This window comes from Elgaria multicarinata, chromosome 20 (assembly GCF_023053635.1).
Source record: "Elgaria multicarinata webbii isolate HBS135686 ecotype San Diego chromosome 20, rElgMul1.1.pri, whole genome shotgun sequence".
Classification (NCBI taxonomy): Eukaryota; Metazoa; Chordata; class Lepidosauria; order Squamata; family Anguidae; genus Elgaria; species Elgaria multicarinata.
In genome coordinates, this window is record NC_086190.1 from 13,307,851 (window position 1) to 13,332,541 (window position 24,691).

At 49.8% G+C, this 24,691-nt stretch overlaps 1 protein-coding gene across 1 annotated transcript; it reads left to right on the forward strand.

Annotated features, from left to right (window-relative positions):
* Positions 1 to 205: 205 nt before the first annotated feature.
* Positions 206 to 17,770, forward strand: UBE2J2 (ubiquitin conjugating enzyme E2 J2). The gene is made up of 7 exons (XM_063145197.1): positions 206 to 399; positions 9,192 to 9,322; positions 9,784 to 9,824; positions 12,120 to 12,222; positions 14,216 to 14,354; positions 14,822 to 14,902; positions 17,420 to 17,770. Exons 2-7 carry the CDS (start codon positions 9,192 to 9,194, stop codon positions 17,702 to 17,704), a joined length of 780 nt encoding a protein of 259 aa, XP_063001267.1. The 5' UTR covers positions 206 to 399; the 3' UTR covers positions 17,705 to 17,770.
* The last annotated feature ends 6,921 nt before the right edge of the window (positions 17,771 to 24,691 follow it).

The window sequence follows — 24,691 nt, forward strand, 5'->3', positions numbered from 1 at the left end:
TGTGAAACGTGATGCGAAGGACCACCTAGCCGGCGAAATCTCTATGGTGGCTCTTCATCCGTCCCCTCCCGCTGAGCATCTCTATGGTATTTGGGCGGCGGGGAGGGGCGCCCTCGCACACCGGAAGTGGCCTCTTCCTCCCTCGCCGGAAGGGGAAGTGGGGCGGGGGAAGGGAAGCCGGTCTTTCCGTGGGCCTGCCTTGGGCGGCCATCTTGGAGGGTCGCGGTGGCGGCGGGAGAGGAAGGCGCAGCAGCGGCGAAGGAGGCGGCGGCGAAGGAGGCGTCTGAGGGAGCCGCCGACACGTCCAGCGTGAGGGGCTGAGTCCGGCCGTGGCGCTGCCCTCGTCCCCTTCCCCTACCCCGAGGCCGCGCGGGAGGGCCCCGAGCCCAGCAGGGAGAGGTGAGCAGAGAGCCAGGGAGGGAGGGAGGGATCCGGGAAGAGGGGTCGCAGCTCTCCGTTGCCCCATAGGAGGCAAACCCTGGATCGGGGCCTTGCTGCTGCACCCCCCCCCGCCAACCCAGTCCCCTGTCGCCAACTGGGCAGCTGGAGGAGCAGCTCCTGAAGGCAAACCCTGGATCGGGGCCTTGCTGCACCCCTTCCCTAACCCAGTCCCCTGTCCCCAACAGTGGGCAGCTGGAGGAGCAGTTCCTGAAGGCAAACCCTGGATCGGGGCCTTGCTGCACCCCCTCCCTAACCCAGTCCCCTGTCCCCAACAGTGGGCAGCTGGAGGAGCAGCTCCTGAAAACAAACCCTGGATCGGGGCCTTGCTGCACCCCCCCCCCAACCCAGTCCCCTGTCCCCTGTCCCCAACAGTGGGCAGTTGGAGGAGCAGTTCCTGAAGGCAAACCCTGGATCGGGGCCTTGCTGCACCCCCTCCCTAACCCAGTCCCCTGTCCCCAACAGTGGGCAGCTGGAGGAGCAGCTCCTGAAAACAAACCCTGGATCGGGGCCTTGCTGCACCCCCCCCCCCCCAATCCAGTCCCCTGTCGCCAACTGGGCAGCTGGAGGAGCAGCTCCTGAAAGCAAACTCTGGATCGGGGCCTCCCCAACCCAGTCCCCTGTCCCCAACAGTGGTCAGCTGGAGGAGCAGCTCCTGAAGGCAACAGCCTTGCTCTAAGTGTTTGCCCCTCAGCAGGGAGCCTTTAGAGCCTCTGAAACTGAGGAGCCCACTGCTAAAACAACGCAGGCCACTTCCCCACCCCGCCCTCGATCTGATGTGTTAGGACTACAGATCCCATCATTTCCAGTCAAGCATGGTTAGGGGATGGTGAATGTTGCTCTTGGTGAGGGCAGCCAGATTGGGGGGAAAAGCTGGTGTAGAAAGTACTGCCCTTCGTTCCCTATCAAGGTTTATTTATTTACTTAAAGCATTTAGGATGTCTTATTTATTTATTTATTAATTACATTTTTATACCACCCAATAGCCGAAGCTCTCTGGGCGGTTCGCAAAAATTAAAACCATAATAAAACAACCAACAGGTTAAAAGCACAATTACAAAGTACAGTATAAAAAGCACAACCAGGATATAAAACCACGCAGCAAAATTGATATAAGATTAAAATACAGAGTTAGAACAGTAAAATTTGAATTTAAGTTAAAATTAAGTGTTAAAATACTGAGAGAATAAAAAGCTCTTCACCTGGCATCTAAAAGCATATAATGTAGGTGCCAAGCTAACCTCCTTAGGGAGCTCGTTCCACAGCCGGGGTGCCACAGCAGAGAAGGCCCTGCTCCTAGTAGCCACCTACCTCACTTCCTTTGGCAGGGGTTCACGGAGAAGGGTGTTTTAAGGATGTTTTGATCATGTATGCTATGTTTTTAATCAGTTTTTATGTGTTTTATATTCACTGTTGTGTTGTTCCCCACCTCGATCCAAGTGGAGAGGCGGGTAAGAAATAAATAAATAATAATTAATAATAATAATACCGTATTTCTTCGATTGTAAGACACCATCGATTGTAAGACGCACACTAATTTCAGTACCACCAACAGAAAAACAAACCCTAAGACACGCCCGCGATTCTAAGACGCACCCCGTTTTTAGAGATGTTTATATGGGGGAAAAGTGTGTCTTAGAATCGAAGAAATAGGGTAATAATAATAATAATAATAATAATAATAATAATAATAATAATTTGGCCGCCTTTCAGGGCTGGGGCCCTCACAAGGCGGCTTACAACAATAAAATGCATCAAATACTAAAAGCAATAAAATATTAAAAGCGGTTCGCAATAGTCAAAAGTGTAGAGGTGCTCACGCCTCGTTATTTATTTTTAAGTGCATTTCTCGATGGATAAGAACACGTTCACAATAAAATAGCAATTGGGACGATAAAACCGGCAGGAACTACAATGGTAGCAATAACAGTGTACATCGTGGGAAGGCCGTGGTCAAATGAAATGTTTTTAAGGCCTTCGTGAAAGCCAGCAATGATGGTATGTGACAACTAGAACGTAGAAAGCTGCCTGTGTACTGAGTCAGGCTGTTGGGCCACTTATCCCAGTATTGTTGACACCAACTGGCAGCTGTGGTTCTTCCAGGCTGCAAGCAGGATTTATTCCTAGTCCTATCCGAAATGCCAGAGATCGAACTCAGGACTTTCTGCGTACAAAACAGTTGTTCTACTGCTCCTCTCAGAAGGTCCTGGGTTCAATCTCTGGCACTTGCAATTAAAAAGCATGTAAGCAGAAAGATCCTCTGTGCCGGAGATGCCGGATTGCTACTGCCAGTCAGTGTTGTCAACACTGAGCTAGATGGCCTAATTGTCTCACTCTCTATGAAACCCAGTTTCTTACTGGGTTTCATAACGTTGCCACGATTCGTAGCCTTTTATACAGCTCTCCCTCTTCCCGTTTTGATGGATTTTTCACCAATGTGGTACCTTCTGGATGTTTTGGACTGCCACCAGCCCCCGCTAACATGGCCGGGGATGATGGAAAGTGTAGTCTACAACATCTGGAGGACAACATTTGGGGCATGGCTGGTGTAATTCTTCCTTTGAGCCATTGAAGCTAGTGCCTATTGCTGCGTCCCGGTTGGAGACAATTCCCTATGTTTTAGTTTTCGTCGTGTGGGGAAGTGCTTTGCGCTAAACCTCTTGCCCCCAAGTGTCGAGGTGTGTGTGTGTGTATGAATGAATGAGCCTTGGTAGATCAAAGCCCGCACATGGAACTTTTGCATTGTCTCCTAAGGAAGCTTACAAGCAGGATGTGAAGGTGATTTCTCTCCCCGTCCCCTGCCTTTCTTTGCTTGCCAGCAACTGGTGCTCACAGCTAGAATGTCTCTGTATGTGGAGGCTCTGTAGAACTGTCATGACTGCTAGTGGTTGATAGCTTTATTTTCCTCTCTGAATTGCTCGAATCCACTTTTATGTTATTTATTATTTTATCATTATAGTTCTCTCCTGCCTTTTCCCTTCTTGCAAGGAACCCAAGGTGGTGTACATAATCTTCCTCCTTCTCCTCCTCCTCCTCCTCCTCCTCTTCTCCATGTTATCCTCACAACAACAACCCTGTGAGGTAGGTTAGGCTGAGAGTCAGTGACTGGCCTAAAGTCACTCAGTGAGCGTCATGGCTAAGCCGGGACTAGAACCTGGATCTCCTGTGTCCCAGTCCAATGCTCTCACCACTACACCACAAGGGTTCACTTTTAAAGCCATTGGACCTTTTAGGGCGCCTGTTCTGTATAAGTTTGCTCTGGGCTGTAGCTGAGATTTATTCTCAAATGGGCAACGCTTGACGCATTAACAGTTCCTTTCTCCTCCCCTGGATCGCTTGGGGATTGGGTTTAGGTGATACTTTGCCCATCCGTAAGGAGATGGTTGCCTGTCGCGTTTAGCGGCGCAGTGAATTATCTCACTTTGGCAATGGCTCGGAAATCTTGGGACTGCTGTTTGGGGAGGGGTGCATAGCGATGTCTGGCTAGGCTGGGGGCAACATGACTTGTGTCGATTCCGTGCTATGAAAAGCTGGCATAGACATTTGAGGAAGGCAAGAGGACCCCTGCTGCATGCGTGTTCACTTACTGCAGTGTCTGGTTTCAAACTGTGGTCAGCCAGAAGCCGATGGGAAGCTACCTCCAGGGTCCGAGGCAGTAAGCCTGTGTGCCCCAGTTGCTGGGGAACATGGGCGGGAGGGTGCTGTTGCACCCATGTCCTGCTTGTGAGTTCCTGGTTGACAGCTGGTTGGCCACTGTGTGAATAGAGTGTTGGACTAGAATTCAGTGGTTCCCAAAGGGGGCAGTACTGCCCCCTTGGGGTGGGTGGGATTGCATAGGGGGGGTGTTAAGAGGCGGCAGGGGGGCGCTAAGAGGCAAAGGGGCGGCAGGGGGGCGCTCAAGGTGGTCTTTTCTGAGAAGCGCCTCTCCAGAAGGTCTGAAAACCCAGGGACATTTTTATGGGAGAAGGTAGTTTTGTCCCAAGCCATATAGGCGAAGAATCCACACATGTATTAATACCGTTTAAGAAGAGTCCTTTTAACGGTGAATTGAAATGTTTCAAAAGCATCAAAACGCTAATGAAGAGATATACCCTGCTTGGTGTGCCCCGCCACGCCGGCTGCAAAACAGAGGCGTTGGCTCTCTTTTCCCTCCTTCCCTCAGCAAACCTGTGGCGGGTGCTTCCCATTTAAAGGGGCCATGCGCAGGAGGCACTGGGTATGAGTTCATGGAACCAAGGGGGCGGTTACCAGAAAAAGTTTGGGAACCACTGGACTAGATGGACCCTCAGTCTGATCCAGTGTGGAACTTCTTACGGGTTCTGCTTCAGCAGCTGACACTGCAATCCCATACAGACTTACCCAGGAGCAAGTTCCATTGATCTCAGAGGGACTAGATGGACCCTTGGTCTGATCTTATGTTCTTAAGCCCATAAGGCGGGCAAGAAGGCAACAGTGCTTAATACTTAGTGATATATTGCTGCTCAACATGGGGGTTCATTTTTGGTTATCATAGTGGTTGGCTTAGAGAGCAATAGCTGATTGGCTTAGAGCGCAATCCTATGGTCCCTGGAAGAACATCTCAGGGACCATACGATTGCTTGGAAAATACCATCTGAGACAGCTCTCCGACCTTGGAATGGTGATTCGGAGATCCGCCCGTGTCCTCGCAGCTCGTGCAGAAGGAACCATGGCAGCCCCCTTCCCAGGTTGGAAAAGTGACCCTGGAGGAAGAGGAATGGGGTGTTCCAGGAGGATATTGGACAGGCCAGGGTACAAGATATCCTGAGCCTTCTCTAGCCTCTTGAAGCGCCCTCGCCGGGCGAGTTGAAAAGCTTGTCTAGCGAACATTGCTGAAGATGGAGGAAGGGGAGGCAAATGTGCAGGTTCTGTTCCTGGCCCTCCCTGTTCCTGGAAATGCATCTGATCCTTTATGAGGGCCATAATAACTTCCCTGCCGGAACAGTCCAGCGTTGTCTAATCTACATCCTTTGCCAATCATCGTCATGCCTTTGGCATGGGGATTGTGAAAGCGAGGGCCTTCTTTCCTTCCTTGCCCACAGCCTCTTTGTGTTCAGAGAGAGACTTCCTCTGCACCTGGAGATCCCATTCCCAAGGAATAGAAGCTACCTTGCTGGATCAAGCCAAGGGTCCATCCAATCCAGCACCTGCTTTTCCACAGTGCCCAGCCAGGTGCCTCTGGGAAAAGCATGTAAGTTGTGCATGGAGGTAACAACCCCACTCCCACTGTCCCCAGCCTCTGGTATTCAGAGGTACAGAGGAAAAAAAATGTGGAGAGCAAAGCTTTAAATCTTTATTTTTATTAGGGATGTGCACGGACCCCCCGATCCTCTTCGCAATTTGCGGATCGGGCCTGCTCCGCCCCGCCTCGGGTCTGCTCCACTCCGCTGCAGAGCTCCGGCTCCGAATCGGAGCTCTGCAACGGCGGGGAGTGGCGCCAGGTAAGGCCGCCCTCCCTCCTCCCCCTTACCTGTGTCCTTCCTGGCCCATCCTAGCTTCACTAGAGCCCGCGGCTCAAGAGCCCCCGATTGCGGCCTACACTTCCTGGTTGAGCTGCGGGCTCTAGTGAAGGTAGTGACAGGCTGCGACGGACGCAGGTAAGACCCCTTCCCCCTTACCTGGCTCTGCCACCGTCGCCGCACAGGTGGCGGTGGCTGCAGGGCCAGGTAAACCGCCATCTCCTCCCCCTTACCTGCGTCCGTCCGCGGACCCGTGGCTGCTTCAATTGAGCCCGAGGACTCAAACAGGAAGACCAGGCCACAGTTGCGGCCTAGTCTTCCTGTTTGAGTCCTCGGGCTCAGTTGAAGCAGCTGCGGGACCGTGGATGGATGCAGGTAAGATCCCCCTCTCCCTTGCCCCCTTACCTGGCTCTGCCGCACGGGCAGCGGTGGCAGTAGGGCCAGGTAAACCCCCCTCCCTCCTCTCCCTTACATGCGTCCGTCTGCGGACCTGCGGCTGCTTCAACTGAGCCCGAGGATTCAAACAGGAAGACCAGGCCGCAGTCTTCTTGTTTGAGTCCTCGGGCTCAGTTGAAGCAGCCGCGGGACCGCGGACGGATGCAGGTAAGACACCCCTCCCCCTTACCTCGCTCTGCTGCCGTCGCCGCATGGGCGGCAGCAACAGCGACAGCGGCGGGGCGCAGTAAACCCCCCTTACCTTTTTTGCGGAGCTCCGGATTGAGGCGAAGGATCCGCCTTCACCTCGATCCGCTCCGCAACGCTCTGCTGCTCCCCCGATCCTCTTCGCCTCCGCCTTAAGGGGAGGTGAAGCCCCCCAATCCGCTCCTGCTCCCCCGATCCTCTTTGCCTCCGCCTTAAGGGGAGGCGAAGCCCCCCGATCCGCTTCTGCTTCTCCGGTCCGAGGAGAAGCGGAGCACATCCCTATTTTTTATTCTCAAATCAATTCTTCAATGTACTCTCTGCGTTTTCGGACAGTGTCCTTTGCCAGGAGCTGAAGAATGAAATGGAGTTGAAAAACATGAGACAGCAGTTCCGCGGTTCCAAGTAAAATAGTCCAAACAGTGATGATAAAAAATAATAATGATAAAACTTAATTACAAAAGAAATGCTTCGCTTGTACGCCAAGCGTTTGTTGCGTCTTGAAAACTCTTCAGAGGTACACCAATTTTGTTTTTGTTCTCCTGGCTAATAGTTGCTGACAAAGCTGACCACTATGAATTCCTCATAAGAAAAGAATTGTCTTGCTAGATCTTGCCGAGCATTTATCGCACTTGCAAGGTGTCGACAATAGCAGGCAGGCAGCCAGGTTACTCCAGGGTGCTTACGAGCAATTTATGAAGGCCATATAGCCTTCCTTTGACGTTTGGCTCCAGCATCTGAAGGCAGAGGTGGACAACCTCTGCCCTTCTAGTTGTTTTGGACTACTATTCCCATGAGCCCTCGCCACAAATAGCCCACCCTATGTTTTCAGGTATCTCACAATAACGAGGAGAATTCTCCCTTCACCTGCATCTTCCAAAAATGAAGCTAAGAGCTGCTTGCTTCCTTGTGTGTTAGGAGCAAGGAGTTCGAAGCATCGTTTTTGGAAGATCCAGATGAAATAAAAATTGCCCTTGATACAGAGACGCTCTTGAAATGCTTTGGAAACCATAAACTTTGGTGTAGCTGTCTTTATTTTGGCTTTCCCCGGGGATTTTTAAAATCCGCTTTGTGGCTGGTTCACGAGTCCTCTTGCGTTGCTGTATGCTGCGCTGGGAAACAGAGGTGCCACATTGCTGTTACAACTTGTAACTGTTTGACATCCTCGCTCTCCATCTCCTTTGAAAACATCGTGTAAGCGAAACCCGCTTGTGAAATAAGAAATCCCCTTTCTCTGTTTTTTGGGATCTGCTACTCATCTGTTTGCCTGGCTGAACTTGAGTGAAGGAGGAAAATCCCCCCCCCCATTCAGGATTTTATAAAGCTGTTTGAAGGGCCCTCCTTAGCCTTCCTCCTATGTCATTCCCCCCCCCCAACTGAACTAAGTTGTTTGATAGATAGAGGTCTTTCCCAGGCCTCCTCTCCCAAGATTAGAAATGTCAAGGCCAAGAAAAAGAAACGGGGCAGGAGAAACTGAAGCAAAAGATTTTTTCCCCTTATTTTTCCACAGTGATATTTGGAAAACTGGGGAGGGGGAATGGTTCCTCCCTCTATTTTTCTGCTTTTTCCAAGCTTTCAGATCTCTGCCTTTTGCCTGGAGGTCAGGTGCTTTACCACTCAGCTGCAACCCTCCCACTGAAGCATCAGGTGGGGATGTTGTGACCCTCTACGTGTTTTTGGACTACAACTACCATCATCCTTGACCATTGGCCATGCAGGCTGGGGCTGATGGAAGTGAGAGTCCGGCACCCTCTGTAGGGCCCACCCTTCCACCCTCACTGTGCTATAGGATCACATGATGCTGGCTTTGGTCCATTAGCCTAGGATTGTCGATACTGGCTCAGTTCAGACAACACGTTAGTCCACGCAGTGTGAAAACTCCACTCCACGGTTGAGTTTTTAGGAGGCACTCCCCGCGCAACATGTTCTCCCCTGAGCAGGGGAGAACCTGAGCAGGTTCTCCCCTGCTCAGATCACCTGACTTTTGATGGGCAGCGATTGGGAAGCTGCCAAGGCTGAAACAGAACTGAATCTGCGGCGAATGGGGCTCTCTCTAGGGGCAACTATCCACATTACCTTGAGTGCCGTCTTTTGCTAGAGTCTGGGTACAAATCAAATAAATAAGGGGGCAATCCTGTGGGCCCTAGGTAAGAGTCTGAGGTGGGGTGGCATAGGAGGGTTTGGATTCCTGGATCCGAGGTTGGAAACAGGTCTCTGACCTCGGAGCCAAGAATCCAAACTCCCTGCCTCCCTTCCCTTCACACCGCACCGGCTGCCTCTCTGAGGTAACAGGGACATGCCAGTGGGCAGGGAGGGGACCTCCCCAGCCCTACCGCTCCGCTGAGCCCCTGCTAGACGGGCGAAGAAGCCCATCTAGCCAAACTGCAGAGCAGGAGCAGCTTGGCTGTAAGAGCTTCAAGTGAAAAAGTGGTGGTTTTAGTCCTTTGGCCCCGCCCCTTGCCATTGGCCCCACCCACCACTGGAATGCGGGCCCCGGGAGCCTCTCCGAAATGGAATCCGGCCCGCAAGCCGAAAGAGGTGTGTGTGAAACTGTATAATGGCTGGTTGCTAAATACGATGCACTTGACTTGGACTTGGAAAGAGGTGTGCCTAAATGTTTTGTCTCTCCGCCCCCAGATGAGCAGCACCAGTACCAAGCGCGCACCCACGACAGCCACGCAGCGACTCAAGCAGGACTACCTGCGCATTAAAAAAGACCCGGTGCCTTACATATGTGCTGAGCCTCTGCCGTCGAATATCCTTGAATGGTGAGGATGGTATACGGCGTTGCGGTGCGGCTATGGCGGGTGCAAAGGGTGGGGTGGGAGCAAAATGGCGCCACCTACTTGCAAGGGGAGGCATCGGCAGGCTGAAGCGGCACCCTCAGGATGGCAGGGGTGCCAACCCCCCCCCCCAAAGGGCTTAACGAGGGCTGAGCTTGCTCAGCGGCTGCAGCATATTCGCACGCGGGCGGAGGAGGCAGTAAATCAGGCAGTAAATCAAAAACTCCACGCTGCCGCGTTTCGTTGCAGGTCCCTGTCGCGTTATGCAATGTGGGTTTCTAGAGGTGGCAAACTTTCTGCCTTGTACCACTTCTGCTGGGCAGAAAACGAAACGTGCAGGTTTGCCGCAGGCCTGGCCGCGGCGAACGTGGTTAAAATCGTGAGTGTCCTTGCTTCTCCTCCTGGAAACTTGGCACGCGTAATACAAGCTCCCTTTGTTCCTTTAGGCACTACGTTGTACGAGGACCCGAGATGACTCCGTATGAAGGTAAATCAGAGCTTGCGTTATTATTATTATTATTATTATTATTATTATTATTATTATTTGTATCTCGCCTCAAGGCGGCCTTACAAAGTTTAAAATATACATGGGGGGGGGAGGGAAACAAAACCATAAACAATTAAAAAATACACAACAAAATTATAAGACATTAACATAGCTGGAGGGCTGGATTATTCTCCAAAGGCCTGCTGGAACAAACAAGTTTTAGCCTGCTTCCGAAAGCCCATCAAGGAGGGAGCCAGCCTAGCTTCCCCGGGAAGAGCGTTCCAGAGCACCGGAGCAGCCACCGTGAAGGCCCTCTCCCATGTTCCCACCAAGCGCACCTGTGAAGATGGCGGGACTGAAAGAAGGGCTTCTCCAGAAGATCTCAAAGCACGGGCAGGCTCATAAGGGAGAATACGGTCTTTCAAACAACCTGTAACGTCAACGCAGATTCTCCCCTAAGCGGTTCCGATACCGTGGAAGTGAGCAGTACGTGCGTCAGGCTTGGCGTTTGTAACCAGTCTGGTCTGCCGGATTCCCTGCCCCTGTTTCGATTGGTCCCAAGAAACTCCACAGCCCAGCAAACTAATCGCTTGGTGGCCGCTTCTACGTTCGGGGGTCCTTTGCCCCCTTTCGTAGGGGGACGTGGCCGGTGGGACTGCTGTCCGAATGCCGATTATGCATTTGGGGGGGGGTTGTGGGTTGGCATGTCCGTTGGTTGCCCGCCCCATGGCTCTCTGCCCAGCCGTGAGCAAAAGACGCCTCCCACCAAACTCGGGTTAAGGAAGCTCAGCCGTCTCTTTGGTCATGGTGCTGTGTCCTTTACATTATGCGCTCCTCTTGAGACGCTACCTTTGTTTATCGGTAAAGCAGCAGTTTCTGCAGCTGAAACTCCTCACGGCCTGAATTCGATCCCAGCGGAAGCTGGTTTCAGGCAGCCGGCTCGGGTCGACTCAGCCTTCCATCCTCCCGAGGTCAGTAAAATGAGTCCCCAGTTAGCTGGGGGAAAGGTAATCACGGCCGGGGAAGGCAACGGCAAACCACCCCGCTATAAGGCCTGCCAAGAAAACGTCAGCGAAAGCTGGCGTCCCTCCAAGAGTCAGTAATGACTCAGTGCTTGCATGAGAGGTTCCTTTCCTTTCCTTCCCCGTAGCCGAAGCTCTCTGGGCGGTTTACAAAAAATTCAAAAAACAGTGGACGTTAAAAAGTATACAAAATTTAAAACCATCAAAAATATATAAAAACAACAGTATCCATTTTAAACAACAACAGTCCATTAAAAAACAAACTTAGCATATGATGTTAAATGCTGTTAAATGCCTGGGAGAAGAAACAAGTCTTGACCTGGCGCTGAAAAGATTACAATGTTGGTGCCCGGCGAGCCTCATTGGGGAGATCATTCCATAATCGGGGGGCCACCACTGAAAAGGCCCTCTCCCTTGTTGCCATCTTCCGAGCTTCCCTCAGAGTATTTGTTTTATTTTATTTATTTAAGGATTTTTATGCCGCCATTCAGCCAAAAAAGGCTCTCACGGCGGCTTACAAAAGTAGGAGGAGGCACTCGGAGGAGGACCTTAGATGTTGAGCGCAGTGTACGGGTCGGTTCATGCCGGGAGAGGCGATCCGTTGAGTTTTGAGGTGCCACGCGATCTTTTTTATTTGCTGGGAACTTTTTATACTGCCCTGATTTTGTGGCAACTGGATCTCATAAGCTCTTTGATCTGCTTTTTGCAGCCCTCTGATTTTTTATTTTATTGAGCGTAATTTAATGGGTAACTTTTTTTTAAAAAAATGGTTTTGCTGTTGCGGATTTGGTGTTCTTACTATGGTGTTCACCGCTTTGGGGGAACTTCTCAAAGTTGAAAAGCGACCTATAGATTCTAGTAAGAAGTGTCTGTTTCATCTGCTTTGCTTTCTGTTTTATTTAGAAGAGACGTTATATCCCCCTTTATGGCTGTAGTAGTGTCCCGAGGCAGTTTACAGCATAGGTTAAATACAAAAAACATGCCGTCCAATCGCAAGCAAATACCAAAGAGGGTTTAAAACCCAGAGCAACTCCAAAAGCCATTTGTAGCAACATTTGTTTATAATGTTCCTTTTTTTGTTACAACGATCCGATCATACCAATAATTAAGAAATGATAAGTCAGCGAACGAAACAAGGAACGGTTTAGGATTTGGGGAATGGGGCGTCTTCTTTCCTTCTGATAGTTTTAGATTCTCAGGTGATCTCATATGGATGCTTTGCTGCGGAATGAATAAGGTTTTCTTTTCTCTCTCCCCGCCCTTCTCCTTTTAGGTGGCTATTATCACGGGAAACTCATATTCCCCCGAGAATTTCCTTTTAAACCTCCTAGTATTTATATGATCACACCAAACGGAAGATTTAAATGCAACACAAGGTAAGCGTTTAAGGCAGCCTTCCTCAACCTGGGGCGCTCCAGATGTGTTGGACTGCATCTCCCAGAATGCCCCAGCCAGCTGGCTGGGGCATTCTGGGAGTTGTAGTCCAACACATCTGGAGCGCCCCAGGTTGAGGAAGGCTGGTTTAAGGGGAGATGACAACAGCTGGGACTGTTTAGCTTGGAAAAGGGAGGCTAAGGGGAGACATGATAGAGGTGTAAAAAATGAGGCATGGGGTGGAGAATGTGGAGAGGGAGACGTTTTCTCCTTCTTCCATAGTTCTAGAACCTGGGGTCATCCATGAAGCTGAATGGGGGTGAAATTCAGGACAGATAAAAGGAAGGACTTCTTCACACAGCGCATAGTTAAAGTATGGAACTAAAATTTCCGGAAATTTTGAAGCCTTGGGAAAAAAACGGGTTTTTCCGGGGGGGTTTCAGGGAAAAACGAAAATTTTAGGACTGCAAGAAGATCAAACCAGTCCATGCTCCAGGAAATAAAGCCAGACTGCTCACTCGAGGGAATTGGTATTAAAGGCAAAACTGAAGTACTTTGGCCACATAATGAGAAGACAGGATACCCTGGAGAAGAGGCTGATGCTAGGGAAAGTGGAAGGCAAAAGGAAGAGGGGCCGACCCAGGGCAAGATGGAGGGATGATATTCTGGAGGCGACAGACTTGACCTTGGGGGAGCTAGGGGTGGCGACGGCCGACAGAAAGCTCTGGCGTGGGCTGGTCCATGAAGTCACGGAGAGTCGGAAGCGACTGAACGAATATACAACAACAAGCACTTTTTACAGATTGAAAGTCACTTTGTTACTTTAGGAACGTAAAATGTAATTATGTCCAAGTTGGTTTGGCATAAAACGATTACATTTGGTATATTAACAGTACAGTGTATTCAAACAATTATTACAAATTGAATTTACTTTTTAATTATTATTTTTTACTTCTTTTGGTAACAAATAGGGCTACAAGCTCCTGAACTGTAAGGAACCTCTTTGGTTTTGCCAGTAGATGAGGAGCAGGCAAAAAACAATTTAAAAACAACAACAGAAGAAACCATCAACATTAGTAACAAAGAAAATTATTTATGTCTCTGCTAGTCCTCCACCGTGTCAAGCAGACATAAAGCCCCCATTCCCATAAAAAGAACTGAGAAAAAGGGGGAACCGAGATTCAGTGAATATGCATGAAATTTAATCAGACTCATTTTCTGAGCTATAGCTAGCACTATTAGTTTCAGTCTCCGCTTCAATGGCAGTGCTGCCCCCTAGAGGCAGAAATGCATCTTGCTCTTGCATTTGAGAGTTGTAGTCTCCGTTTGCAACTGAGGACTTGCTGGTCCTTGGTGCACAGACATTGTAATAATCTGATACTGTACATAGTTTTTACAAATCTTTTGGAGAAGTAAATATCTGAACACCTTGTCTTAAACATTTTATTCATCGTGCTAAAATAAAACGTCCCATAATCCATTTTTTCTTCATCCCCCCCCCCCAATTTTTTGGGACCCCCCCCCCAAAAGGCCTTGGGAATAACCGGGAAAAATGATTCCCCCCCTCCAAATTCCCCCCCCCCAGGCCTACACATCTGTATCTCTACCACAAGATGTAGCAATGGCCACCACTTGGGATGGCTTTAAAAGGGGGTTGGAGAAATTCCTGGAGGAGAAGGCTATTAAAGGCTACTAGCCCTGATGGCGATGTGCTTCCTCCAGTAGCAGAGGCAGGAAGCCTTTATGCACCAATTGTTGGGGAACATGGGTGGGAGGGTGCTGTTAACCACTGTGCGAACAGAGTGTTGGACCATAAAAGAGGGGAAGGGATGGGGAAATGGGCCTGCATTCGGGAGAAGGAGGAGACAAATGACTCTTTGGAGTGCTTGCCATCATCTCCTGGTTGCAGTTCAAACACTGGGCATGCTCTTGACGTCTCACGCACCTTGTTTGGAAGCGCCGCCAGTGTTTCCTTTTACTTTTTTTTGCACGCAGGTTGTGTCTTTCCATTACCGACTTCCATCCTGACACGTGGAACCCAGCTTGGTCGGTCTCGACAATCCTAACAGGCCTTCTTAGTTTTATGGTTGAAAAAGGCCCCACTCTGGGCAGTATAGAAACATCAGAGTTTACGGTAAGCCGCCTGCCCGAAAGGTTGTCACGCAGAGGAAGGCCAGGATCCTTTCTGGATACCCCCAGAGTGCAGGACATGGAATAATGGGCTCAAGTGACAGGAAGCCAGATTCTGGCTGGATAGCAGGAAAAACATCCTGACTTTTAGAGCAGTATGACAATGGAACTCTTGACCCAGGGAGGTGGTGGGCTCTCCCACACTAGAGGCCTTCAATAGGCAGCTGGACAGCCATTCGTCAGGGATGCTTTAGGGTGGATTCCTGCATTGAGGAGAGGGTTGGACTCGATGGCCTTATAGGCCCTTTCCAGCTCAACTATTCTATGATACCCAGACTTGCGATCTGTTCCCTGCCCAGTCCAAAACAAATTCACCCCAGAGGTCCTACTGTTTTACGACTTGGCTCCAAACCCAATTCCTCTTCCTTTGTTCTCCTGTCCCCATCCCTCTCTCTCTCCCTCTCTCAACAGAAAAGGCAGCTTGCATCACAGAGTTTAGCATTCAACGTAAAAGACAAAGTCTTCTGTGAATTGTTCCCCGACGTGGTGGAGGTAAGGTAGAACATTTGGAAGCTCGCATGAGCAGCCCAGGAGATGGTTTTGTACCTGTCTGGGTGTTCGCGTCCTAAGCTTCCTTTAATTAATTTCTTACCTTTTTATCCCATTTCCCTTCCACCCTTCTTTCGAGTGAATGGGGACAGAGCGCACAGTTATTGAGAAAAGGTTGGGAGGGGCCGGCAAGAAGCCCTGTATTGCGTGGCGACGTCCCGATAGTTTTGGAATGACCAGCAAGGCCTTCTCTGAACGCCTGAGCTAGGCATCTTGGACCCAAGTTATTTAGGGCTTCGTATGACAATAACGTGACCTTGTACATGGCTTGGCAGCTAATAGTGTATAATTTGGACCGTAGCAGTGCCCTTGAGACGAAGTCGAAGGCAGACTTAAGCTAATAATAATAGTAATAATAATAAATTTATTTCTTACCCGCCTCTCCATTTTGATCGAGGCAGGGAACAGCGGTAAGTATAAAATGCAGAAAATATTTATTTATTTATTTATTTATTTATTTATTTATTTATTACATTTATATACCGCCCCATAGCCGAAGCTCTCTGGGCAGTTTACAAAAGTTTTTTTATTTTATTTATTTATTATCTATTTTATTTATAGATATAAAAAATAATTTAACAAAAGTTAAAAGCAGTAAACATTAAAAAGGTATACAGCATTTAAAAACCATCAGAAACATAAAAACAACAGTATTAAAAACAACAGTATCCATTTAAAAACAACAGTTCTGGGGTCCGTTAGAAAACAAACTTAGCGTTGTTAAATGCTGTTAAATGCCTGGGAGAAGAGAAAAGTCTTGACCTGGCGCCGAAAAGATAACAACGTTGGCGCCAGGCGAGCCTCGTCAGGGAGATCGTTCCAGAATTGGGGGGCCACCACTGAAAAGGCCCTCTCCCTTGTTGCCATCCTCCGAGCTTCCCTCGGAGTAGGCACTTGGAGTAGGACCTTAGATGTTGAGCGCAGTGTATGGGTAGGTTCATGTCGGGAGAGGCGTTCCATCAGGTATTGCGGTCCCCAGCCATGTAGGACTTTATAGGTTAAAATCAGCACTTTGAATTGGGCTCGGAAACGTATAGGCAGCCAATGCATAAAATACTGATTAAAAACGTAGTATACGTTGTTAAAACTTCATTAAAAACACCCTAAAAGCACCCTAAAATTCCACTGGATAGGCCTGCCAGAAGAGAACAGTCTTTATGGCTTTCTTAAATGCTAAAAGACTGTTACGTTGACGAAGATCAATAAAGGCAGTTAAAAGCTTACCACCAGGAAATGAGGTATATTTCTCTGCCAGGTGAGCTAACACATAACAATGGTCTAAGGTTGAGCGGCTGGCTTGAAACCCATTTTTTTCCTCACCCTATTATATTATTACGCTCCATCCAAGTTAGAAGCTTACATTTTAAATACCCGTCCTAAAGTTTCCCAATAACTGAAAGAAGGCTGATAGGATGATAATTTGCTGCATTGGTCCTGTCGCCTCTTTTAAAAATAGGAACTGTAATCGCTTTCCTCCAGATATCTGGGATCTTACGAGAGTTATTAATAAAAGTAACTTGAGCTCTTAATGGGGGATCCCACCATTCTGGATTGGATTTTAAAAGTTCAGGCGGTATAGAATCTGGGCCTAGGTAGGTAATAGTTAATGAAGTTCTTTTAACAGAGATACTGTGTGCGAAAAGCTGGGTGTCCCAGTGAGCACTGTAGCTGCCACCAGCGACAGCTTCTGGACCTGGCACAGAGGCTGCCACGCATATAGAGCGCATCACAGGAGTCTCTGAGGTTACCCATGGGTACATCACAGTGGCTGAGCTATCCCTATCCAGAAATGGGCGTAGTTGGTGTACCGAGTGAAGTTGGTAATGGATGCTCCATGACGAGGCCTCCTAGGTAATCCACAAAGCTTTTATTAAGCAACAAACATCTCTTCTACCTCAAGAGAGTCTAATCTCTTAGAAACTTCCCCCTAGGCAAAACTAGGCAAACCAAGCGAGACAACTGTCCGACCAAGGAGAACAGGAAGCCTTTCCCCAAACACTCGTAACTTCTGAGCGCCTGGTGCGGAGGCAGGTTCCGGCGTAATTGAACTGACTTTCTCACACCTTCCTTCCGCTTTGTGCCTTTTAGCTTCCGGTGGACCGTAGCATCAGCTAGCTTGTCAGGGTGCCCTCCTCCAGAAGAAAGCTCACTTCCCACTGAGTGTAGGATTTGGCCTTGAGGAGATAAGCTCTGGAGGGGGCTGACTCCCAGCTGGGGAATCACCTGTGTGAGCTTCCTCCCCCTCTGGTTCAGGCTGGCTGGTGTCTGGCGCCGCCTCCTCTAGTTCTGAATCTAAGTCTGATTGATTACCTGAAACACCTTCTCCCCAAACAGGGGCAGTAGGGTTAGCCATGCCACATGCCACCGGCGTCACTTGGGCGTCCAGATCTAGAGGCCAGGTCGGATTTTATAGTGCAGTAATATCTTCCTTCCCTCTTTCTTCCCCTCTTTCCGCCCTAGGAAATTAAGCAGAAACAAAAGGCGCGGGAGGATCTCCACAGCCGGCCGCCCCCCCTCCCGCTTCCGGACGTCGTCCCCGACGGGGAAGCACACCACGGCCAGAACGGGCTGCCGCTCCTGAACGGGCACGTGCCGTTGGCCGCCGCCAACCATCCCGGCCTGCAGCAGGCCAATCGGAACCATGGACTCCTGGGGGGAGCGTTGGCGAACTTGTTTGTCATAGTTGGCTTTGCGGCCTTTGCCTATACGGTGAAGTACGTCCTGAGGAGCATAGCGCAGGAGTGAGGCGGCTCCACCCCCCACCCCCCTGCGGTTCCAAGACCAAAATTAGCAGTAGTGTCAGGAGAGAGAGAGAGAGAGAGAGAAAAGCATTTGGGACTCTATGAGTATCAGACTCCCGACTCTGGGATAAATACCGTGATGTACAGGTAAAAAAAAACCACAAAAAAACCTGGTTTGGCTCATGGGTTTAGTTCTGAGAAGGGGGAAGACGAAGCCTTTGCAGTTTGCGGCAGATGCCTTTGGGGTGGGTCAGCGGAGGAGGAGCGACCCCCGTCCCGTGGAAAAATCCCCGTCCAAGAGGCGATATGGCAAGATCTAAAGGTGAAGTGTCAGTAGTTTTTGGGGCCTTGGGTATTAATTGGCCCGTTCTGAAATCCTTAAAAGCTCGTAACGCAGCTTGGGGGGGATTCCCAGCGATGCGCAAGCTCGCAGTGCGGGAGGCGGGAGGAATCGGTGGCGCTTCACCCTCGTCTCACTGGGGATCGTCCGTTTGGGCTCTGCGTCCTGTGCCTCACCCGACCGGCAAACACGACTTGGGACCCCCCTGCTGGGGGTGTATGGGGTAGCGGTGGGGAGACCAGAGAAGGATCTGTGGAAAGGTAAAGTGGGTTTACCCTCTTTCCCTCCGAATGCTTCCTCCCCCCCCAACGCCCCCGAATCGCCATCACTTCCCACGTTGGCGGTCGCCGCCGAAAATATTCCACTCTCGGCCCCGAGCCATCGTTTGATCGAAACGCAATCCCTGGGGCGGGCGAGACTTCCTTCGCGAGCCGCAATTTAAAAGGAAAAAAATGTTTGAAGCGAGGGGAAGCCTTTTCACTCGCTTCTCTCCGCCCCCCCCCCCTTGCTCCCCAAGATCCTGGCGGTTGTCAGTCTTGGAGCTTAAAGGGAGGGGGAGTCTTATTTCATTTCACAAAAGGATGCATTCCCCCCCCCCCCCGCTGTTCCTTGCAAACATGGCGGCCGACCGCTCTCTCCAAGCCAATGCGGCACACGTTTTATGTGCCCACGTCCTTTAAGTTGTCGTAATGATGTTAAGGTTTGTTTTTCTTTATGTTTTAATTCTGGCCCGCGAGAAGCTCCAATGTCTTGCCCCCGGACTGAGAAACCTGCTAGGCGGGAAGTTAAACCGAAAGAAGATTAAGCCCGTCTCTGGGCGCCGTGTTGCTGTGCATTTTTAATAGAGGGTTTTAAGATTGGTTAAAATTCTGCATTTGGCTTCCTCCGTCCCCTGTCGCCCCCCCCCCCCCAAAAAAAACACCTATTTTGTCTAAGAACGAGGGCAGTTTGAAAAGTTTCAATCATGTTAAGTTTTCACGTTGGCCAGCAGGTGTCGCCGCCGAGTTACGGATTAATTTTTGACGGCGAGGAGAGAAAGAAAACCCGGCGCGGGCTGTTTTGGAAGGGACTGTCAGGGCATTCCCTTGGCGCTGAGCGTGTTGGGCGCGTCGAGCTGTGATGCACGTGGCTTTTCGGAACGGGACTTGCTTCTCAGCGTGGGTGGAAATGAGACGTTGATGGTCAGCCCTCTTTGCTCAGTTGTTAGTAACTTTGTTCCAGTTGGGCACGCCTTCTCGGGATAGAGCAAACTGATCTGTAAATTGGGGGTGGACGGGAGCGGCCGGTGGTCCCCAAGGCGCTGCTAGACTACACCTCCTATTCCTGGTCATTGGCCATGCTGTCTGGGGCCAGTGGTTATCAGGAGTCCAGGAAGATCCAGAGAGCATCCATTTGCCCCCTCCTGCTGCGAGCCGAGGTAGGGCTGAAGTGAGTGACTCTGTTCCCTTGAGACGCTCATTTTCTACATGCCGGGAACCGCCGCTCCTTGCATGTAGAAAACGAGCGTCTCAAGGGAACGGAGTCAACTTGGTGGAGGGTTCTTTGCCTGTGCGAGAATTCAAAACACGCAGGAGGCGTGTCCCTTAGCAGCCTGAAAGTGCTTTAAGGATTCTGGTACTTTTAGGAAAATGCAGCGTACGGTTGGATTTTAGCACTGGCCACACCTCCAGTTTGCCCCTGCAAGGTTGGCGACATCTGGCAGAATTGGGTGTGAGGCCTTGACAGATGTTTCCCCTGGTCTTGGGGAGGTGACAGTTAAATGGCCCCAATCCCCAACGGTGCTGCTCTGTGGCAGAAGCGTTTCCCGCATCCAAAACCCCCACTCCGTCGCCCGACGTGTGGCCTGTCTCTGGGATTTTTTTGTTCATTTATGTCCTGTCCATCTTCTCCAAATCTCTTGCCTCCGCCCCAGAGCTGAACTCGAGTGCCTTTCAGAATCGCCCGCGGCTTCCTGTAAAAGTCGAGCGCTTTGCAATCACAGGCTTTTATTGAAGGGGGTTTCGGCCACCGTCTCTGTACTTTGAAATCCTCCCTGTACCTGGTTCTTCTAAAACTTCCTCCTCGGCTCAAGTAAAGGTTGCTTCCTGTATTTTAAGAATATGAACTCTCCGCCCACCCCTTCCTCCCCTTTCTTTAAACGTTAAACTAACATTTCCCTTTGTTTAAAAAAGAAGAATGAATTGAATTTCTGATTTCTGAATCTATTGGATGATTTGAAGTCGTGGAGGCTAAAAGCAGGCGTAGGGGGTGGTGGTGGAATTGATAGCGTTAAATAAACCCATGAGCCATGTAGCTTAGATAATCAATAAATATGTGCTTTGACCAATTTCTCTGCGGATAGGGTATGGATTAGTTGAGGCTAACAGGGATAGATCCATACGACGAAGACATCTTCAAAATGAGACCTTACTCTGGGGTTGGGAAAAGCAAACGTGGTAGGAAATGATTTAAGATCTGTATTTATAAAAACACTTTGGAGATTTTGTGTTTATATATATTTTCTTCCCTCTTAGTTTGTTTCGATCCAGTTTTATTTATCATGGCTCCTCGCCTCCTGTACTCGCTCTCCATTGGCTTTCGTCACGAGAAGACCTTAATGTATCTCTGTTTCTACAAAGGCTTCCGCTCTCTCTGTTACGAAAAGAAGTGTGTGTGTGTGTCTCTCTTTTTATTATTTTTTTAGATGCCCTGATTTGGGGGGATGAAGTGGCCAGGACCATGTCTTAAAGCAGCAGCGATCTTAACGGCGCTGGGACAACCTCCCTACGAGGAAAGGTTGTGACATTGAGGGTTTTTTAGTTCTCAAACGTGAACCCCCAGGGGCCCCTTGAGAGGGCTGACCTTCCCCACCCAAAGTTATAGGAACAGACCTAGTCCAGGACTCAGTTCATACAGTGGCCAACCAGCCATCGGCCAGGGATGAACAAGCAGGACACGGTGCAACAGCACCCTCCCACCCATGTTCCCCAGCAAGTGGTGTGTATAGGCGTATTGCCTCCGATACTGGAAGTAACACGTAGCCATCAGGACTTGTAGCCGTTAATAGCCTTCTCTTCCAGGGATTTCTCCAACCGCCTTTTAAAGCCATCCAAATGGGTGGCCATCACCACATCCTGTGGTCGTGAGTTCCATAGTTTTAACGCTGCACTGTTTACAGGAGTCCTTCCTTTTATTTGTCCTGGATCTCCCCCATTCAGCTTCCTGGGATGACCCTGTTGGGTTCTAGTATTATGGAAGAGGGAGAAAAATGTCTCCCTCTCCACACTCCATAATTTTGTACACCGCTATCAGGTCTCTCTTCAGCCTCCTTTTTTCTGAGCTAAACAATCCCAGCTGTTGTCACCTTCCCTCCTAGGGGAGACGCTCCAGCCCCTTAACCATTTGATGAGTTGCCCCTTTCTGCACTTTTCCCAACTCGACAATATCTATGTCACAAAACAGAGCAAGTCACAAAATGGGGGCAGATTTAGGCAAAGGGTGTGGCATTAATGCTTGGCAAGTACCGATATAGTTTTCTATCTGTATCCAAATCCCTCTTTGGAAATGCCTGAATTCTCCCCCCCCCCCCAACACAGCTGTTCCAGAAGTTGCAAAGAGATGAGCCCGGCGTTTTTATAGCACTTTGACCTTCTCTTTCTGTCCTGGCTAACGACAACCCAGTAAGGGAGGCCAGTGGTATCCCTGTGTTGCAGATGGCGAATTGGGGTGGGGAGATAATTTGGGGGGGCGGGACGGATGGACCAGCTGACTTGAATTGGGGCCGTTCCCATTCGTGGCTGTTACGTCACCCTACGTTCATTATTTTGAACTCTACATTCTGTTTAGATTGGGATGGGGGCACAGATGCAGTAGCCTGGCATTCTTTGCCAGCATGGCCAGTGGTTCGGGATGATGGCTACCGTTTCCTCATCCCTGTTCTAGGGAACCAGACCTGCAACTTTATTTTTAAAAAACCCACCCTGTCCTCAGCCAACCCCTTCCGTGCGAACGTGTTCCAAATTCCGCAGATTCATGTGGTTTTCATAAGGACGCCAGAGCTGTCCCTCCGCATCGAATCAAAGGGTGTCCTCTTTCCAGCAGGGGCCGGCTTGCTGTCCCGGGAAGTTCACGGGCAGGGCAGGAAGGGATTCCCCTCCTCTGCGCTGTCCCCTACAGGTGATATACAAGAGAGCCAGCGTAGTGTAGTGAGAGTGTTGGCCTGGGGAAATCCGGGTTCTAGTCCCCACTTGGCCATAGCAGCTCACTGGGTGACTTTGGGCCAGGCTCCAACTCTGCCTAACCTACCTCACAGGGCTGTTGTAAAGATAAAAAGAGGAGGACGGCCGTGTGAGCTACCTTGGGCTCTTTGCAAGAGGAAAACAGGTGGGATATATTTCCAGTAATAATAATTATAACATCCGTGCCTTGAGGTCCCACTAAGGGAGAGGTGGGGACCCTGTCGCCCTCAAGAGATTGGACTACAGTTCCCGTTCTCGCCATTGGCCATGCTCCCTGGGGATTATGGGAGCTGGTGTCTGCAGCCTCTGGATTGCGACAGCTGTTGCCGGCTCCTGCATTAAGCCAGCAAGTCTAACTGATGTTGACAGGCCTCCACCGCTCTCTTGCACTCACACACCAAAGTCGTTCTCTTAAGTGCCAAATCATTATTCAGAATAGCGGTTTTCAACGACCCACTAAGGAAGATAACAATAAAATTCAAAACAGTAACAATTAATTGAATATTTATTCAAAATCCAATTACATTTTTTTTTTAGTTTATTGAACTTGATCCAGTGATACCATCTTTTCAAAGTCTGATAGTCATTTAGCAAGTATATTAGATATCACATTTAGTAACGAGTAGATTCGATTTGATTTATTGCGTTTATATACCGCCCCGTAGCCGAAGCTCTCTGGGCGGTAGAGTACCTCACTATTCTGTAAATTCTTAATGTGATGGATGGGCTTGATGAAGTGCAGTTTCCCAATGTCTGGTTTAAAGTCAGTTAACATGAGTCTTAAATCGCCACATTTAGTAATCTGTTTTGCAGCCGGCGTGGCAGGGCACACCAAGCAGGGCGTGTCTCTTCATTAGCGTTTTGGTACTTTTGAAACATTTCAATTCACCGTTAAAAGGACTCTTCTTGAGCAGTATTAATACATGTGGATTCTTCCGCTATATGGCTTGGGACCAAACTACTTTCTCCCATAAAAATGTCCCTGGGTGTTAAGACATTCTGGAGAGGCGCTTCTCGGAAAAGACCACCTCGAGCGCCCCCCTTGCTGCCCCTTTGCCTCTTAGCACCCCCCTGCCACCCCCTTGCCTCTTAACGCCCCCCTATGCAATCCCACCACCCCCAAGGGGACGGTACCGCCCACTTTGGGAACCACTGGTCTAGACCGTCTTTCAGTCCGAGAGCCCCAGTTCCATTAGGAGAAGATCTTGGGGGCTGATTCCAGTGATGGTTCGGAGCAAAAGTGATGGGGCCCAAGGCACCTTTATAGAATCCTAGAATAGTAGAGTTGGAAGAGGCCTATAAGGCCGTAGAGTCCAACCTTCTGTTCAGTGCAGGAATCCACCTTAAAGCACCCCGGCAGCTGGTTGTCCAGCTGCCTCTAGTGTGGGAGAACCCACTACCTAAGTCATGGGTTCCATTGCCATACTGCTCTAACAGTCAGGAAGTTTTTCCTAATGTCCAGCCGGAATCTGGCTTCGTGTCACTTGAGCCCATGATTTCACGTCCTGCACTCTGGGATGATTGAGAAGAGATCCTGGCCCTTCACTGTGTGACCACCTTTCAAGGATTTGAAGAGTGCTCTCATGTCTCCCCTCGATCTTCTCCAGGCTAAACAGGCCCAGTTCTTTCAGCCTCTCTTCATAGGGCTTTGTTTCCTGACCCCCTGATCATCCTGGTTGCCCTCCTCTGAACCCACTCCAGCTTGTCTGCGTCCTTCTTGAAGTCTGGTGCCCAGAACTGGATGCAGTACTCCAGATGAGGCCTAACCGGAGCCGAATAGAGGAGAAGTAGTACCTCACGCGATTTGGAAGCTGTACTACTATGAATGCAGCCCCAAATAGCATTTGCTTTTTTTTTTGGCTTTTTTTTTTTTTTTTGCAGCCACATCAAAAGCTCTTGCTGACAGTGAGGAAGCCTTGGGAGAGGCATTCCAACATTTTAGAATGGGCCAAAAATACACGCAAACGCTCGAATCCAAATGACCGAGGGAAATCGGGGGCGTCCATCTGGGAATACTGGACGGCTGGATTTCGCCGGCGGGCCTGGAATATGCCAAGCCCCAGGAAAGTCTGAAAGAACATGTACACATCACGTGTTCTGCACCAGCTGGTGAGCCGTGTTTTTCTCTAGTTGAAACTCTTCCCGTTTTTTTATCGAGGGAGGATCTCCTCGGTCAATTGCAGAAGAATCCTGTCGCACCGGGCATCGGCCCAGCAGTGGAGATCAGAACTTGGTCCATCTTGCAGGTGGCGTAAATATTTATTTAGGCACGATTTGACAGAGCAGTGGCGAGGAGAGGACAAAGCAAGGCTACAATGTTTACAGGCTTGCTCCGGGCCTGTAATTATCATTGGACTCGGGATACCTTGGGCAGAAAACAGGGAACTGTTTCTTCAGGAGTTCCCTCTCCATCCCAGCGGCTTTGCGGAGAAGT

Excerpts from the sequence above, each read along its gene's own strand:
- UBE2J2 (XM_063145197.1), top strand. The coding sequence starts at position 9,192 with ATGAGCAGCACCAGTACCAAGCGCGCACCCACGACAGCCACGCAGCGA. Across the intron at positions 9,323-9,783 it reads CCGTCGAATATCCTTGAATG|GCACTACGTTGTACGAGGAC; the intron begins GTGAGGATGGTA and ends TTGTTCCTTTAG. Across the intron at positions 14,903-17,419 it reads TGTTCCCCGACGTGGTGGAG|GAAATTAAGCAGAAACAAAA; the intron begins GTAAGGTAGAAC and ends TTTCCGCCCTAG.